Raw genomic sequence first — 18,224 nt, 5'->3', positions numbered from 1 at the left:
AAAATAGTAATTGCAACATGGAACAAAGCATCATGAACCACATGACAAGCATATTTAAGCCTAACACACTTTCTATGCATAGGAATTTTGTGGTTAAACAATTTATGGGAGTAAGAAAAGACGAGAAGAGAGTGACAATTTATTTGCGTTGCTCGACTTGTCTCGTTTTTTTTTTTTTTGGGTCCTGGCTGCTTTTGTTTGTGTTGCCCTTTTGGTCAGTCCACATCCTTCGTCGGGTTAATTAGCAGCTCCCATCCCGTCCCGTGTGCGCCTGCCTCCCCGTAGTCCCACTCCCATCTCTTCTCCTGCGCCAACAACAGCAGGCAGGCTACTTCCTTGTCGGCGGTCGCCGGGGGGCGCGAGCGAATCGTTGGGTAGAGGAGGAGGGAAAGGCCGGGGGCGGCGCTGGGTGCCCACCGCAGGTGCATGGTGGAAGCCGCCGCGGGACGCCGGTCGGGTACCAGCCCTCGGCGGCCTAGCGGCGGAGGGGAGCACCAGCTGCCCCTTGTCGCCGTCGCGCTCGCCACGCGCGTCGTCATGGTCACGTCCGCTCCGGCCGCGGGGGGCGGTGTGGGAGGAGGTGGAGCGGCCGCTGGTGGCCGGTGTCTCGATGACCTTCTCGGCTGCCTGCTCGGCGTGCTCCGCGTGCTTGGCTTCCCGTGGGCCGCGTCCCCTCAGAGGCAGCCGCGCCCAGTGCCGCCACGCGGGGCCATCCCGTCGACAGCGGACGGCCGGCGCTTCGCGGCGGAGCTGAGGCGGATCCCCGGCCGGATTGCTGGCAATGGCGCCTGCGCTGTTGCGTCGCTTTACACGATGCAGGGCAAGAAGGGCGTCAACCAGGACGCGATGATCGTTTGGGAGGTAAAACACAGTAATTGTCTACCCGCTTTCCCCCTTCCAATTCTTATGCTGTAATAATTTTACTTTTACTTGATTAGAATAGATCTCGGTAATCCAAATGAAACGTGGTTCTAGGTTGGGTTTAATTTCGCTCTCGCTTGCTTTGATCTGGATTTGCTTCGTCAGTATTGAGTTGATCTCGATGTTAACCTCAACAACTGTTTTCGGGCACTTTTTCAGTGTATGTTCGTACGACTTATGTAATATGCGGAAAGAAACACCATGTACGTACGAATCCTATAGTTCCCAAGAATTGAAGTTTGACTCATTATATATTCCCTTGAAATGAATTGTCACTGGATGTTGCTGGTAGAGAGTTTCAGTTCCCCTGGCTTAATTCAAGTGCAATGATTGGTTTTGTGTTGGATACTTGAATGTTGGATGGGCTCCACATGATTCTCATCCTTATCCATTCTTCCCTTTCTTTTTCCCCTTCTTGCTGAATGATCTTATCTGCTTGACGCTCCTTTACTCCCTTTTCCATACGTTCGATTACAAATTTGACTGCATGTCCAGTGTACCACATGTACTGTTCAAATCTCACCTGTTTGTGGAACTCATTTACCTTCGAGGAATTCCCTAGGCAGCATGCTGAACTAGACTTGCATGATTTGACAACTTTAGTACCCGGTATAATGCATTGGGATATGAAAAATGGGCAATATAAGTTGCTAATTTTACACGAGTATGGCTATATGTACAAAATTATTGTACCAACTAGGTATCGACTGAAGACATGCAACCAATAAGAAGAGGAGAGACCAGTCAATTTTTTTTTTTTGTATTTACCAGTCAAAAAAATAAATAAGAAGAGGAGAGCTTCACCTGTATTATTATGTGTCCCACATTCAATTCCTCACATACTCTCGACTACATACTTTATCAGTGCCCTAATTCAGGCATGCAACATGACTGACTTTCCACAAATTGCTTATATTTGCCATATTCATCTTCAGTCTGCTTTTAGCATATACAGTTTGCTGTTGTTATTGTTCTGAATGAGATGATTGATTTAGATAAGATATTTTACTTTTTGCCAGAACTTCTGTTCAAGAGATGACACCATTTTTTGCGGTGTGTTTGATGGTCATGGACCTTACGGTCATTTGGTTGCTAAGAGAGTGAGAGATCTGCTACCCGTAAAGCTTGGTGCGGATATGGGGACAGATAAGGGTAGAGAGACACCCGCTAGCAACGTGGAAGGCAACACAAATGAATTAGGTTTGCCCGTAAACCCAGAGAGAAAAGAAACCACCACTTCTGTTGGAGCTGAGCAGGATAGGGAATACCCAGAGATATTCACAACATTCAGAACTTCATTCTTGCGGGCTTTTCACATAATGGACGGGGATCTGAAGTTACACAAGAATATCGATTGCTTTTTCAGTGGAACTACAGCAGTGGCAGTGCTCAAACAGGTAGCGATACGCTGGACTTTTAATGCAAAACTCTGTTCTGATGTTAAATTTCAGTTTAAAATATTCGTGAAAAGCAGTGTGTTGAGAGTATTGATGTACTCATATATCTTGCTGTGTAGGGTCATAATCTTATAATAGGCAACTTGGGAGACTCAAGAGCTATCTTAGGCACTAGAAATGAAGATGGTCAGCTCATTGCTGTCCAGTTGACAGTTGATCTCAAACCTAACATTCCAAGTATGCTTCATATTCTCTTTAGGGTTTCCATATATTTATCATTTTCATATCCAATTTCTTGTAATAGATGTATCATCATGTATGCAGTGTAGGATTTTGAGACAGTGGACTTGGGAACTCGTAGTATAATTTGTGTGCCCTTGTTTATGTCTTGCCTATGTGACATTTCTGATCTTATGCCATGTAGCACTTACCATTTTTGTGTTAATATTTTACCCTTTCTTGTCTTTATCGTGTAACAGACTAAATTTGAATGTTGGGCCCATATAACTTATTTATATCAGTATATCAATTATCAGGGTGCCCACGTAAATCAGTTGTTTTGGTTTTAGTGTGTGGCAAGGCAACAAGGCTTGTTGTGATGTGTTACTATCGTGTGAAAGTGTAACACAGTGGGCGCTTGAATTTCTAATATGCACTAAAAACTCAAGTGAGACCTGCCTGTCAGCGAGACGGATATTACCAAACCCTTAGTTTTTCTGAGTAGCTTTTGCTTCTTATAAAGCAAAATGCATCTATGCTTTGGAGGATTATTTAGAGATGTTTATCGACATCATCTCTTAAGCTATACTTTGAAGTATCTTTTTGCAAGATATACATATTGGTTCTGTAAATTGTACATATATGAGTATATGATGGCAACCATTTTCATGTTGCTCTAGCAGCAACCAGCAAGTAATGCTGCACTGCAGGTGAAATGCCATGCATGATATTTGCAAAAGTTAATTATGTTTTTATGCCTTCTTTCTCTTCCTTTTCTACACTTCGTGTGAGGTATTGTACTGAGATTGATGGCACTCCTAAATGAAGATTGCTATATGCTTCTGACACGCTATTAATATGAATGTAATGGCATGATTGTTATTCAGGTGAAGCACAACGGATCAGGCAACTCAGGGGCAGAATATTTGCACTTCCTGAGGAGCCAGAGGTTGCTCGTGTTTGGCTGCCAAAGTATAACTCACCTGGATTGGCCATGGCAAGGGCATTTGGAGACTTCTGTCTTAAGGAGTATGGTCTAATTTCTATGCCTGAAGTCTCCTGTCACCGTGTCACAGAGAAGGATGAATTTATTGTGTTGGCGACTGATGGGGTGAGCAGATGTTTTGAGTTATACCATATCATTTCCAGAGACTCCTAAGTTGAAGGTTTTCTGGTACATGATGCAATTATCTAACTTGTTTGCTAATTCTAGGTGTGGGATGTGCTGTCAAACACTGAAGTTGTTAGCATCATAAGCAGAGCCACTTCTCGGGCTTCCGCAGCACGCTTCCTGGTTGAATCAGCTAATCGTGCCTGGCGTACTAGGTACCCTACTTCTAAAATTGATGACTGTGCTGTTGTTTGTCTCTTCCTGAATACACATGAAGCAGATGAACCATCTAGTTCTGCAGCCAACAATTTAGCAAATGCTCTAGAAGTTAGTGGTGATAAGCACTCGACAGTTGTCCAACTGAGCACTGGAGTATCTGCCGATGTGGTTAATGCACTTGTGAAAGATACAAATGAGCTATCTTTTGTTGATGCTGTTGCAAAGCCAGTTACTGTCTCAGATTTGACAAAGGATGGTTCAGGCACAAAGCAAAGCATCATTTGAGCTTGTGTGTTGCATGAGATTGAACATTTGTTGGGCGATTTGTGCTGTGTTGACAGCGGGCTCCCATTCCCCCATTCAGAGCGCGTTGAAATTCACTGCTTGCTATTTTCCACATGCAAGTCCGAGTAGGGTCTTGAGTTTTTGTCATTTGTGAAGTACCACTTCGGTTTAGTGTGACCTGCCATATTTCTTTGTAATAATTTTGTTCTTAATGTTTGTTTAGTCTCGTAACAATTATAGTATCCCTATAGGAAGAAGCCTTCCGTGTTTTCACAGTTCTGTAATATTCATTCGATTGCCGTCCATTACAGTGGCTGTTATGCATTTCAACTTTGGGTCCTCTATACACAATCGTGTGGGCTTATGTGTATTGGTACGATCATGAGGGTGGATGTTGTGTGCATAGACCTTTAGGGCATTTTTTGATGTGTGGGATTGTAAAGTTGCAGTAAATTGACGAAACTCATTCGAATTCTGAAGGATTTGAGTTTGTTTGATTGCATCATATGAAAGACAAAAGATTGTCTTCAAGAGGTTTAAGTGGATGCTAGATTTGAGTTTGTTTGATTGCATCACAGGAAAAACAAAAGTAGTATGAAGGATATCTCATCGGAAATTCTTTTTATGGGCTTCAATCCTGCAAAGCAAGCGGCCGCAGTAGAAAAATTTCTAAGTTTCTCATCCTATAAAAACCCCTTTGAATGAAGGAGATCATTAATCATTGGCTGTAAGAACACATCGCGTTTGTAGATTTTGTTAGGGCAAAGAGAGAATTATATGTTAAGTAAATCTTGGTGGTTAAAATCAGTGAATTCATGAACAACTGTATATTAATTTTTGGTGGATACAATCAGTAGGGAATACATGAGCATTTTATGCGAACAGGACATGTGTGGGGTCTGCTTGGTTGGTCCGAGATATTTGCATCTTGTAGTGCAGTGCCACACTGCAATAATAAGCCATTGTGCCCTTGTTGCATCTTTGTCTACCCGTTCTTCTACTCTTTTCTTCTGTTCGAATATCTTCTCATCTCACAGCTGCAATGGCTTACAAAATAAGTCAAACAAGCTGCAATGGCTTACAAAATAAGTCAAACAAGCGTGAGCAAGTTTTATGCTTCAAGTTCGAACGGCTTGAGGACCAACATTATGTGTTTTGGCGCTAGAGAGCTCATGTGAACTGGTTGGACAATTGAGATCGCAATACGAAGTTCTTTCACTCCTTTGCCATGGAACAGAAATAACGAAATACTCTCAAAAAATTGAAAGGTGATGATGCTGTGGAGGTGGAGGGGGGAGAAGGGCTTAAGGCCCTTATAACTAATTATTCCTTTAAATACTTTACCCCCTTGGCAGGTACTGATCTTACCCACATCTTGGCTGCGGTGCCAAACATGTTTCAACTCAAACGAACGCCCACCTGCTTGCGGATTTCAAGGAAGAAGTGTGGGCAGTGCTAGAAAGCATTGGTGATCTCAAAGCACCTGGTCCGGATGGGATGTTGGCGATCTTCTACAAGAAGTATTGATTGTAGTTGGCGAGAAAATCGTACAAGAGAGTATTTGCTGTGTTGCAAGCAGTGGCGGAGCTTCGAAGAAAATGCTGGGCGGGCCAACTCAAAGAAAAGCACAACTATCTAGTCTGCAACTATCCATGAGTTTTTCATTGTTGCTTTTCTGTATGGTCTTTGGCTTGTGTGAGCATCGTAGTATTTGCTTATACTCGTACCCTATAGCTGGTGACCCAGCAAATGGCTCTGGAGGTTTCGCTTTTTTGTAAGACAAGAAGAAGGCTTGCCGATGCAATTTGTAGAATTAAAGAATAGTTAAGTGAAAATATCAGGCCATGAGTTAGGAAACTCGGAATTTGGGAAAAGAAATTAGGTTATATATGTTGTAGAGACTTGCAGTTGCAAGGGAATTGAAGATGCTGTGCTCGATTGCTTTTTACCTGGGTCGTCGGCTGGAACGCTGCTAGCTGTGACGCTGCTAGCCCGAACAGACGATGCATGCATGGTTACTAGACTGGGCCAAAAAGCACATGTATTAATTTTTTTGCCAAAATCCTGGGCGGGCCATGGCCCAGGTTGGCCCCAACTAAGCTCCGCCCTTGGTTGCAAGGCGGCAGTATACTGGAGGGATGGAATGAAACTTTAGTGACACTCATCTCAAAGGTTCACGACCCAAAGAGTGTTAAAGACATATGCCCTATTAGTCTCTGCAATGAGGTGTACAAACTTGTATCAAGGTTCTAGCCAACCATTTGAAGACAATTCTTGATGAGGTCATTTCACCGAATCAAAGTGTGTTTGTGTCCAATAGTTTAATCTCAGACAATACCATCTTTACCTATCAGCCTTACTCATTTTATGAAGTGAAAGAAGTGCGGGAATGATCGGTATGCCACTCTTGAACTCAATATGAGCAAGGCATATGACAATTTGAGTGGCCCTTTCTCCATGCAATGATGATAAGATGGCCTTTAGCTGTGCTTGTGGAGACGGCCATGAAATGTGTGGAGTCAGTGACGTACATGTTTACCGTGAATGGAGATATGACGAACATAGTGATCCCTGGTCGTGGACTTCGACAGGGTGATCCCCTTTCCCAATATCTCTTTCTTTTATGTGCCGAGGGATTTCCAGCTTTGTTGAAGCAAGTTAAAGAGCAAGGCAAGATAAAAGGAATAAAGTTGGCGCTGACCGCTCCAACTGTTAGCCACCTATTGTTCACGGATGTTTCAGTACACTTGGTTCAAGCTGATAGCAAGGGCAATGGCCATTAATGATATCGTCCATTTGTCTAAAACCTGCTCAGGGCAAGTCATTAACAACCATAAATACTCTACAATGTTCAGTAAAAAAACCTGCAGCCGTCATGAATTAACTAGGTCTCCAAGCAAAAAGACTAAGGAGGAAGTACTTTGGTCTCCCCACTTACATTGGCAATTTCCATCCAAATGGCACTGAGCACCCTAGGTCTCCAAGCAAAAAGACTAAGGAGGAAGTACTTGGGGCTCCCCACTTACATTGGCAATTTCAATCCAAATGGCACTGAGCACCCTAGGTGACGGTGTCCTGGATTAGGGGGTGCTGGCCACGCCGTTCCCTTTATAGTGGGCCGTGCTGAGGACCCTTAGATCATCAACAAGTGGGCCAAGACTACCATGCCCTCGACATGCTCAAGATGGAATCTTCTGAAGACTTGGCGCATACTCCTGGATACATTTGAATCAACGACATTTTTATCCCTAGATGTAACCAACCTCATGTAAACCCTAGCTACCCTAGGTCCTTATATAAGCCGAGGGGTTTTAGCTTGTAGGGTAGAAGAAAAACATATAGTCACATACGATCTGGAGGTAGATCATCCCGTATTGTGTGCTCCATCACAATCAATACAAAAAAAGCAGGATGTAGGGTTTTATCTCTGTTGGGGAACGTTGCATGGGAAACAAAAAATTTCCTACGCTCACCAAGATTAATCTAGGAGATGAACATCTACGAGAGGAGAGATTGCTTCTACATACCCTTGTAGATCGCTAAGCGGAAGCGTTAAGAAACGCAGTTGATGTAGTCGAACGTCTTCACGATCCAATCATGATCCGTCCAGCGAATTCCCGATCCAAGTGCCGAACGGACGGCACCTCCGCGTTCAACACACATACGACTTGATGATGCCTTCACCTCCTCGATCCATCGAGCGATGGTGAAGTAGTAGCTCGAGTCCTCCGGTAGCACGACGGCGTGGTGGCGGCGGTGGTGGTGGAATCTCAGCAGAGCTTCGCTAAGCACTACAGAGAGGAAGAGGACTACAAGGGAGAGGGAGGGCAGCGCCGTGGCATAGATGGGTGCCACTGCCCTCCCTCTACACCTCTATATATAGGGGGAAGGGAGGAGGGGGCGCCCCTGGGGTTTCCCCCAGGGGGCCGACGACCTAGATGGGGGCGGCCAGGGTTTGGGTGCCCCCAGGTGGCTTGCCCCCCGAGTAAGGGGGAGGCAGCCCTAGGGGGTGCACCACCTCCCTGGTGGTCGTGGGATGGGATAAGGGGGGCGCACATCCCCTTAGTGGGCTGGTGTGCCCCCTCCCCTTGTCCCATGAGCCGCCCCCCCCCCCGCAACACTTGCCGGGGCCCTTCGAAACCTCTTTCAGTCCTCCTGGTCATAACCTGGTACCCCTGGAACACTTCCGGACTCCTATGCCCTTCATCCTATATATCAATCTTCACCTCCGGACCACTCTGGAGTTCCTCGTCACGTCCGGGATCTCATCCGGGACTCCGGACAACCTTCGGTTACCACCATAACAACTCAACTATAATTATATTGTCACCAAATGTTAAGTGTGTAGACCCTGCGGGTTCTTGAACTATGCAGACATGACCGAGACACCTCTACGGTCAATAACCAATAGCGGGACCTGTATATCCATATTGGTTCCTACATATTCTATGAATATCTTTATCAGTCGAACCTCGATGTCAAGGATTCAGACAATCCTGTATGCAGTTCCCTTTGTCTATCGGTATGTTATTGCCCGAGATTCGATCATCGATATCGCCATACCTAGTTCAATCTCGTTACCGGCAAGTCTCTTTACTCGTTCCATAATACAAGATCCCATGGCTAAACCATTAGTCACATTGCTTTCAAGCTCATTGTGATGTTGTATTATTGAGTGGGCCCTGAGATACCTCTTCGTCATACAAAGTGACAAATCCCAGTCTTGATCCATGCCAACTCAATAGACACCCTCGGAGATACCTGTAGAGCACCTTTATAGTCACCCAGTTACGTTGCGATGTTTGGTACACACAAGGCACTCCTCCAGTGTCAGCGAGTTGCATGATCTCATGGTCATAGGAACATACACTTGACATGCAAAAAATGATAGCAATAAACTTGATACGATCATATGCTACGTTTATAGTTTGGATCTTGTCCATCACATCATTCTCCCAATGATGTGATCCCGTTATCAAATGACAACTCATGTCTATGGCTAGGAAACCACAGCCATCTTTGATCAACGAGCTACTCCGGTAGAGGCTCACTAGGGACATGCTGTTGTCTATGTATCCACACATGTATTTGAGTTTCCGGTCAATACAATTATAGCATGGATAAAAAACGATTATGATGAACAAGGAAATATAATAATAACCACTTTATTATTGCCTCTAGGGCATATTTCCAACAGTCTCCCACTTGCACTAGAGTCAATAATCTAGTATTACATGGTAATGAATCTAAAACCCATAGAGTTTTGGTGTTGATCATGTTTTGCCCGTGGAAGAGGTTTAGTCAACGAATATGCAACATTCAGATTTGTATGTACTTTGCAAATGTTCATGTCCTCCTCCTTGACTGCATCATGATGGAGTTGAAGCGTCGCTTTATGTGTCTGGTCCTCTTGTGAAATCTTGGTTCCTTGGCTAGAGCAATGGCACCAGTGTCATCACAGAACAAAGTCATTGGGTTCAATACACTGGGCACAACTCCAAGATCTTGTTGGGGAACATTGCATGGAAAACAAAAAAAATTCTACGCGCACGCAGTATCTATCCATGGAGATGCATAGCAACGGGACATGAGAGTGTGTCTACGTACCCTCATAGACCGTAAGTGGAAGCGTTTGTTAACGCGGTTGATGTAGTCGAACTTCTTCGCGATCCAACCGATCGAGTATCGAACGTACGTCACCTCCGTGTTCAGCACACACTCAGCTTGGTGACGTCCTCGCCTTCTTGATCCAGCAAGATGGCGAAGTAGTGGATGAGTTCTGGCAGCACGACGACGTGGTGATGGTGGTGGCGATGCTATCTCCATAGGGCTTCACCTAAGCACTATGAAAATATGACCGAGGGATGAAACTGTGGAGGGGGGCGCCGCACATGGCTAAGAGATTGTCGTGGTTATGTGTGGTGCCCCCTCCCATATATATATAGGTGTGGGGGGGGGGGGGAAGGGGAGCAGCCAGGAGGCGCCCCAAGTAGGGCCGAATCCTACTTGGGGTCTTCCCCAAGGCGCACCCTTTCTTATTTGAGTGCGGGAGGAAGGCAGGGGGAGGCGCCGCCTGTTGGTGTCAAAACCGGCAGATCTCGGGTAGGGGGTCCCGAACTGTGCGTCTAAGGCTAATGATAACAGGAGGCGGGGGACACGATGTTTACCAAGGTACAGGCCCTCTTGATGGAGGTAATACCCTACTTCCTGCTTGATTGATGTTGATGATATGAGTATTACAAGAGTTGATCTACCACGAGATCGTAGAGGCTAAACCCTAGAAGCTAGCCTATGATTATGATTGTTGTTGTCCTATGGACTAAACCCTCCAGTTTATATAGACAGCGGAGGGGGCTAGGGTTACACAGAGTCGGTTACAGAGAAGGAGATCTACATATCCAAATTGCCAAGCTTGCCTTCCACGCAAAGGAGAGTCCCACCCGGACACGGGACGAAGTCTTCAATCTTGTATCTTCATAGTCCAACAGTCCAGCCAAAGTATATAGTCCGGCTGTCCGAGGACCCCTTAATCCAGGACTCCCTCAGTAGCCCCTGAACCAGGCTTCAATGACGATGAGTCCGGCGCGCAGATTTTTTTCGGCATTGCAAGGTGGGTTCCTTCTTCGAATACTCCATAGAAGATTTTGAATGCAAGGATCGTGTCCGGCTCTGCAAAACAAATTCCACATACCACCGTAGAGAGCACAATATTCCACAAATCTAATCTGCTGACAACTTTTCATAGCATGACATCATGCCACGACCCGGTCATTATTCGAACCATTTTTCTCAACCAGCTACTGCATGTATTGCGAGGCGGTTTCCTTGACACGTCTTGTCGAAGCAGAGATCGTGTCCCCTTATCACGGGATTCTCATCAATACAGGTGTGGGTAACCCAACCGCGCCATCAATCGCGGCGCTTGGGGAATAAGCAATTTTACGGGCAAGTGGGGAGGCGCACAGTTTCTACCGCCTTTATAAAGAGATAGGGATTCTCCTTTTTCACCCACGCCTTCTTCTTCCTTCGCTCATCCATTCTCGCACGCTCAAGCTCCAGTGCCCAAGTTCTCACCTTCTTCGTAAAGCAATTGCAAACATGTCTGGAGCAGGAGGCAAGTGGATGGCCTCCTCCGTTACGGAGGAGGACATCACGAAGCTCCGGGAGGCCGGATACTTGGCCGCAAACATTGCGCACCGGCTCCCGGACGCAGGGCAGATCGTTCCTACTCCGGAACCCCACGAGAGGGTTGTGTTTCTCGCCCACTTCGTCCGCGGACTGGGATTTCCTCTCCACCCATTTGCCCGTGGGCTCATGTTTTACTATGGGCTAGATTTCCATGATCCGGCCCCCAATTTCATCCTCAACATCTCGGCGTTTATCGTTGTTTGCGAGGCCTTCCTCCGCATCAAGCCCCACTTCGGCCTATGGCTAAAGATCTTTAACGTGAAGCCGGAGATAGTGGTCGGCCAACAAGCGGAGTGCGGAGGCGCTATGGTGGGCAAGATGCCCAACGTCACCTGGCTCGAAGGATCCTATGTGGAGACCGTGAAGGGGTGGCAATTGGGGTGGTTCTGTATCACCGAGCAGTGCAACTCCAACTGGGCGGCGGTCCCCGAATTTTGATCTGGTACCCCCATGCGGCTTACCTCCTGGAAAAGGAAGGGCTTAGCCTGGGGTGAGCCAGCGGAGCTGACCGGACTCCAGAACTGTGTCAAAAATATGATAAGCAAGAAAATCAAGCTTATCAACGTGGTCCAGGTCATGCTCTTCCGCCGGATCCTCCCGTGTCAAAGACGGGCATTCAATATGTGGGAGTTTGACCCGGCCGAACATCAGATGCTGCGAGAGCTCTTCGATACGATGCACAAAGACGTCTGGAAGGTGATGTTCAAGGCCGCCGAGATGCCTCCTCCCATTGCCGAGGATCATGGACTCAACGCAAAGCGCCGTGCCAATCCGGTAAGATGTCTATATTTCACAAGGTGTGCCTTTCCCTAGTATGTTTGTGGGAGGAATCTAAGCCTCCACACCAATTTTAATAGGATTGGGTAGCGACAGCGGAGCGGATCGACTGTCCAGCTCCACGACCCGAAGATCCAGCAATGGCTCTCTTGACGGAGATGCTATTTCCGGCGCCTTACGAGGCGCCAGAGAAGAAGGCCAAGAAGAAGGCCACGGGGACCAGGAAAGGTCTCCGGTGCAAGGTGGTGTCAGACTCATCGTCCAAACATACCGAGGCGCACTCCTCCAACGAAAACGAGGAGGAGGAAGAGGAAAACCCTCCCCCCAAACCGAGGGGGAGAAGAAAAGGAAGGCCGCCCCGTCTGGGGAGGTCGAAGGGTCCAAGAAGAGAAGGACCCTCCCTCCGGACCACTCCACAACAACCGCCTATAGCGACAAGGAGTGGCTGCCCAGGGACAAGCCCCTGGCGAAGTCGTAAGTATCCAGATACCATAATACTTCTGGCATGTTTTGCTTTATTGCTTCTTATCATGTTAAATATGATCGTGCAATCTGTCCAAAGCCCGCATCGACTTATCCTCCTCGGATGGGTCTTTGAGCGCGTCGGCAATGAATAGCGATTCGCTCCCAACGGCCACCACCCCCCGGCCCGCGGACGACACCGAGGTGTTGTCTCAGAGGATACCGGGCCAGGGGGAGATAGTTCTGGAGGCGCCCCAAGGAGAAACCCCTGACGCCGGGCACATGGGGGGAAAGACCCCCATGGATTCCGATGAGGGGGGCCGCGGCAAGTTTGGCCCCCAGCCGGATACTGCGCCGGAACCTCCAGTGGTTCCAGTTTCAAGCAGGCAGCCCCTCGCTAAGGGAGGAGAGCCACCTATGCCGATGACCTATGTCCATCCAGAGGCATCGGACAACTTGCTGGAAGTGCTTCAGGGCACTTCCATTGATGAAGAACACCGTACTCTTATGAGTATGGTGATTGTGAAGGTTCGGTCCGCCAAAAGCGGATTGACCGAAGCCTCCTAACAGGATTTGAGGTAAGTAATTAAATTATGAGAAAATATCACAGTATAGACAGTAGCCCCTGATGCTCTGTTTGGTGTTCGGGAAGAAAGGCCGAACATAGGATCAAATAACATCCCCAGGAGTCTAATCATATTATGTCTATGTGAATAAGGAGGCGTCGCTGCTGGCCGCTGCTGCCCGCACTGTGGAGGTCTCCGGACTGAAGCAGGACCTAGGGCGGGCTGAGGAAGAGCTTGGCCTCGTGAAGAGGCAGCTCGAGGAGAACAAAGGTAAGCGATGCCCCGTCCTTGCGTCATATGAAGGAAAGATTGTTGATGCTAATAGAAGTATCATGAATTTTAATAGGGGTCGCGACCGAAGTGGCAGCCCTTAAGAAGGCGATGTTCGAGGCCGAAGACAAAGAGGCCAAGGAGCGCACCGAGCGCGAGAAGCAGGAGGCTCGGGTTGATGAGGTCCAGCAAGAGCTCCAGGACTTGGTCAAAAAATTCGAGTCCTTGGAGCGTGACTCCAAGACGCAAGAGCCGAGCTTGCGAAGGCCCTCCAGAGCGTGCAAGACGCCAAGGCTAAAGTCCAAAAGGCCCTCCAGGAGATTCAGGCGGCCAAGAAGATAGCGGCGGGTAAGGCATTCATTATGCAAAGCAAGCATGTGAAGGAGACTTTCCTTTTACTTACCCAAATTCGGAGCTCTCCAGGAGCGTTCGCAGATCTGCCGCGCAGCATATCGGATGCCGCGGAGTTCTACCGTGCCGAAGAAGGAAGCTCGACGGAGAAGTTGTTCTGGTCTCAATATACTGGGACCAAACATCTGATGCCCTTGAGCGACCAGCTGAAGCAACTGGTCGAACTGCACAAGGCGACCGAACTGGCCATGAAGGACTTCATAGTCCGGCTTTGGCCTGGCGAGCTCTTGCCCAGCAGCTACTTCGGCCTTGTAAAGCGGATGGTGAATGCGTGTCCGCGGCTTGAAGTCATTAAGCGGTCTGTCTGCATTGAAGGTGCGCGCAGGGCCTTGGCCCGTGCGAAAGTGCACTGGGCGAAGATGGACGCCGAGAAGCTGGTGACCTAGGGGCCGCCGAAGGGCAAGGAGCATCGCTACCCCGAACAGTATTATGACAATGTCCTGAAGGGTGCCCGCCTTGTGGTGGATGAATGTGCTAAGGATGTAATATTTGAATGAATGTACTCATGTCATCCTATAATATGAAAACGAGTTCATGTGCGCTATATAACGCTTGTTGATTTAAAATATTACCTTCTGTGCAGCCGTTTATAAAGTCTTAGAGTTGGCCAGTCGTCAGCTTCTGCCCCCATGTAACTAGTACCAGGGTGTTTGGAATAAATCTAAACACTCTTTATCCAAATTTTTGGTCCTTTAAGGAGGTGTTTTGTGCAACGAACAATGCAATCAGACTATACAACTTTATCACTCTCACTTAGCCATAGAAGTCTATAATTTTAAATTTTGGCGAAGCCCCTAGTATTTGGAAGGCCGAACTTGGGGCGCTATACAGCCTAAATCGGAGAAGGCCGATTCCTCGCCTGAAGCGGAAAAAATCTTTAAGGATTTGAGACCTCTCGAACAGCGACCAGCTCTCGCCTCATCATGACAGTCAGTTTTCGGCTTTCTCTACTGAGGTGCTCGTCCGGAAGAACCGGGACACAATCGCAGTAGTTCTCCCTGTGCTACCTTAGCCGATATAGCGGAACCTAAGGTACCAAAACATGGGAGCCAGGCAAACCCAACTATTGACCCAAGACATGATTCAGAGCTGATGCATATAATGCTATAAGTTCGGGGTGCCGCACTGTCGAAAGTGTTCAGACTTTTCTTGCTGTGTTATGGGGTACACTGAAGCCCCTGGCGAACTGGACGTACCAAAACGTACGGGTGCAATTTGGAATAAATAAACAGTAAAGGAAAAGGATAAAGAAATGTAATAGTAAGCTGACGCTGTACATTATTTTCCATTGTTATTTAGATAATACGTCAAAGCGTATGTATACAAGTAGTGCAATAAGCAAAATAGGACTATTTGACATGTCCTGGCCAAGGGTAAGCTGTATGTGGGTATGTAAAACAGGTATAACGATCATTATCAGAGACCACATGGGGATTCCCTTGTACGCCAAAGCTTCTTGTCTCCTTGATGTTTCCATCCTGTTATGTGTCCGATAGTCGGACTATCGGGCGGGCCTCCTGCAAATAGGGACCTGAAAAAGAAAAGGTGTGAAGGTATATGGATCCTGGGGCGGTTGAGCCGCATTGTGGACCGTGTCATAGCCGTGCCTCCGCCTATGCCCATGGTATTTCAAGTGCGTAATTATGTACGCGCGGCACAAATTTTGCCGCTTGACTCGGACTAGGACGGAGGCCGAATTGCTAGGCGAGCTCTGGACGTGCCGGACGATCCTGCTGCAGGGTACTCCAGACTCGCTTGATGGTGTCCGGGTTCTTTATCGCCGAATTGGCGGTCTGCCTTAGAAGGCTGCTTTGTACTTCTGCTACGAGGGACACAGTGTGTTCCTCCATACGGAGTGGCGTTCTGTGTTTCCATTTACTGTTATAACCCCACGAGGTCCCCGCATTTTGAGCTTGAGGTATGCATAATGCGATACTGCATTGTATCTAGCAAATGCGGTTCGTCCGAGCAGTGCATGATAGCCACTGTGGAAAGGGACGATATCGAAGATTAACTCCTCGCTTTGGAAGTTGTCCGGAGACCCGAAGACCACTTCCAGTGTGATTGAGCCCATGCAACAGGCCTCTACACCTGGTATGACACCTTTAAAGGTGGTTTTTGTGGGCTTGATCCTTGAGGGGTCGTTGCCCATTTTGCACACTGTATCCTCATAGAGCAGGTTCAGGCTGCTGCCACCGTCCATAAGGACTCGTGTGAGATGGAATCAATCAATGATGGGGTCGAGGACCAATGCGTCTGAACCGCCATGACGGATACTGGTAGGATGGTCCCTGCGATCGAAAGTGATCGGGCAAGAAGACCATGGGTTGAATTTTGGGGCGACTGGCTCCATCGCATAGACGTCCCTTAGTGCACGCTTTCGTTCCCGCTTGGGAATATGGGTTGTGTATATCATATTCACCGTTTTTATCTGGGGAGGAAACTTCTTCTGTCCTCCTGTGTTCGGCGGCCGGGGCTACTCGTCGTCATCGCTATGCAGCCCCTTTTCTTTGTTTTCGGCATTCAGCTTGCCGACCTGTTTAAACACCCAACATTCTCTGTTGGTGTGGTTGGCTGGTTTATCGGGGGTGCAGTGAATTTGACACGAGCGATCGAGTATGTGGTCTAGGATGGACGGGCCCGGATTGTTTCTTTTGAATAGCTTTTTTCGCTGACTGGACTTAGAGCCACTGAATCCGGCATTGACTACTATGTCTTTGGTGTTATCGCCATTGTTGTGAGGCTTGTGTCTGTTGCATCGTGGCTTGCCGTTGCTATCTCTGGCATCTGAAGTGTCGGGATTTCTTGATGTGCTATTGCTACGAGCTAGCCAGCTGTCCTCGCTCGCACAAAAGCGGGTCATTAGTGTCATTAGGGCTGCCATGGACTTCGGCTTTTCTTGGCCGAGGTGTCGGGCGAGCCACTCATCGCGGATGTTATGCTTAAAGGCCGCTAGGGCTTCGGCATCTAGACAATCAACAATTTGGTTCTTTTTAGTTAGGAACCGAGTCCAGAAATTCCTGGCTGACTCTCCGGGCTGTTGGGTTATGTGACTTAAGTCATCAGCGTCCGGTGGTCGCACATAAGTGCCCTGGAAGTTGTCAAGGAATGCGTCTTCTAGGTTCTCCCAGCTGCCAATGGAGTTTGCTGGAAAGCTGTTCAGCCAATGCCGAGCCGGTCCTTTGAGCTTAAGTGGGAGGTACTTGATGGCATGTAGATCATCACCGCAGGCCATGTGAATGTGGAGGAGGAAATCTTCAATCCATACCGCAGGGTCTGTTGTACCATCATATGATTCAATGTTTACGGGTTTAAACAATTCTGGGAATTCATGATCCATTACTTCATCAGTGAAGCATGGGGGGTGTGCAGCTCCTCTATGCCGAGCTACATCATGACGCAGTTCAAATGATTCTGGTCTGTTGTATTCGGCCCGGCCGGATTTGCTTTTAGTATATCCGGCGTGACGGTCATCGTCACGCGTTGGGGCGCGCCCCCGTGATCCGTAGATCGATCTTGATTGTCCTGCTTTGTTTTCCAATACGTCTCGCAGGTCCTGCGTGTAGCCCCGGGCTTTAGTATCTTTGCTTGATTGGAGACGGGGTGCAGGCTGGACTTCGGGCTGATACGCCGCTTTGTCTCGGCCACAAGGTGGCCGGTCAGCCGCATCGTGCGCTGGTAGTGTGGGTTTTAATGCCTCCTCCTCGAGTTGAGGTAGCAACCTGTGCTTTGGGTAACTTTTGGTAGGGTGCTCAAGTCCGTATTCCTCAGCTGCCAGGACCTTGGTCCATCTGTCAGTTAGCAGATCTTGATCAGCTTGAAGCTGCTGCTGCTTTTTCTTCAGGCTTTTTGCAGTGGCTATAAGCCGACGCTTGAAGCGCTCCTGCTCGACGGGATCCTCAGGCACGGTGAATTCTTCGTTGCCGAGGCTCACCTTGTCTTCGGAGAGGGGCATGTAGTTGTCATCCTCTGATTCTCCATCCGTTGCCTGTTTCTTAGGGCTAGCTTGCCCATCCTCCCGTTCGGCCTGCTCGAAGCCTAGCTGGGCGGGGTTGTTTTCGTCTTTGGCACCATCCGGATTGCTATCGTCTCTTGTGCCGGTATTGCTATTTTTGCTCTGGCGGGGCTTAGAGCGGCGCCGATGGCGCCGGTGTTTAGATGGCTTCTCAAGGGAATTATCCTCCGTTACTTCATCATCGTCGCTTTCTTTGGGGGTGTCCACCATATATATATCGTATGATGAGGTGGCTGTCCAGCGCCCTGTGGGCGGTGGTTCCTGTTCTTCTCCTGTATCGTCGTCCATACCGTCGATGTCTTTGGAGTTGAAGTCAAGCACATCGGTTAAGTCATCGACAGTGGCTATTAAGTGGGTGGTGGGTGGGGAACAAATTTCTTCGT

General features: G+C 48.0%; 1 protein-coding gene across 1 annotated transcript; it reads left to right on the top strand.

Moving 5' to 3' along the window:
- Positions 1-261: 261 nt before the first annotated feature.
- LOC123137197 (probable protein phosphatase 2C 14) lies at positions 262-4,494 on the top strand. The gene is made up of 5 exons (XM_044556822.1): positions 262-861; positions 1,941-2,318; positions 2,438-2,555; positions 3,425-3,648; positions 3,751-4,494. The coding sequence occupies exons 1-5, from the start codon at positions 427-429 to the stop codon at positions 4,150-4,152; spliced, it is 1,557 nt and encodes a 518-aa protein (XP_044412757.1). The 5' UTR covers positions 262-426; the 3' UTR covers positions 4,153-4,494.
- Positions 4,495-18,224: the final 13,730 nt, after the last annotated feature.

This window comes from Triticum aestivum, chromosome 6B (genome assembly GCF_018294505.1).
Source record: "Triticum aestivum cultivar Chinese Spring chromosome 6B, IWGSC CS RefSeq v2.1, whole genome shotgun sequence".
Taxonomy (NCBI): Eukaryota; Viridiplantae; Streptophyta; class Magnoliopsida; order Poales; family Poaceae; genus Triticum; species Triticum aestivum.
The sequence above is the reverse complement of the archived record's forward strand: the minus strand, read 5'-3'. Positions and strand labels throughout refer to the sequence as shown.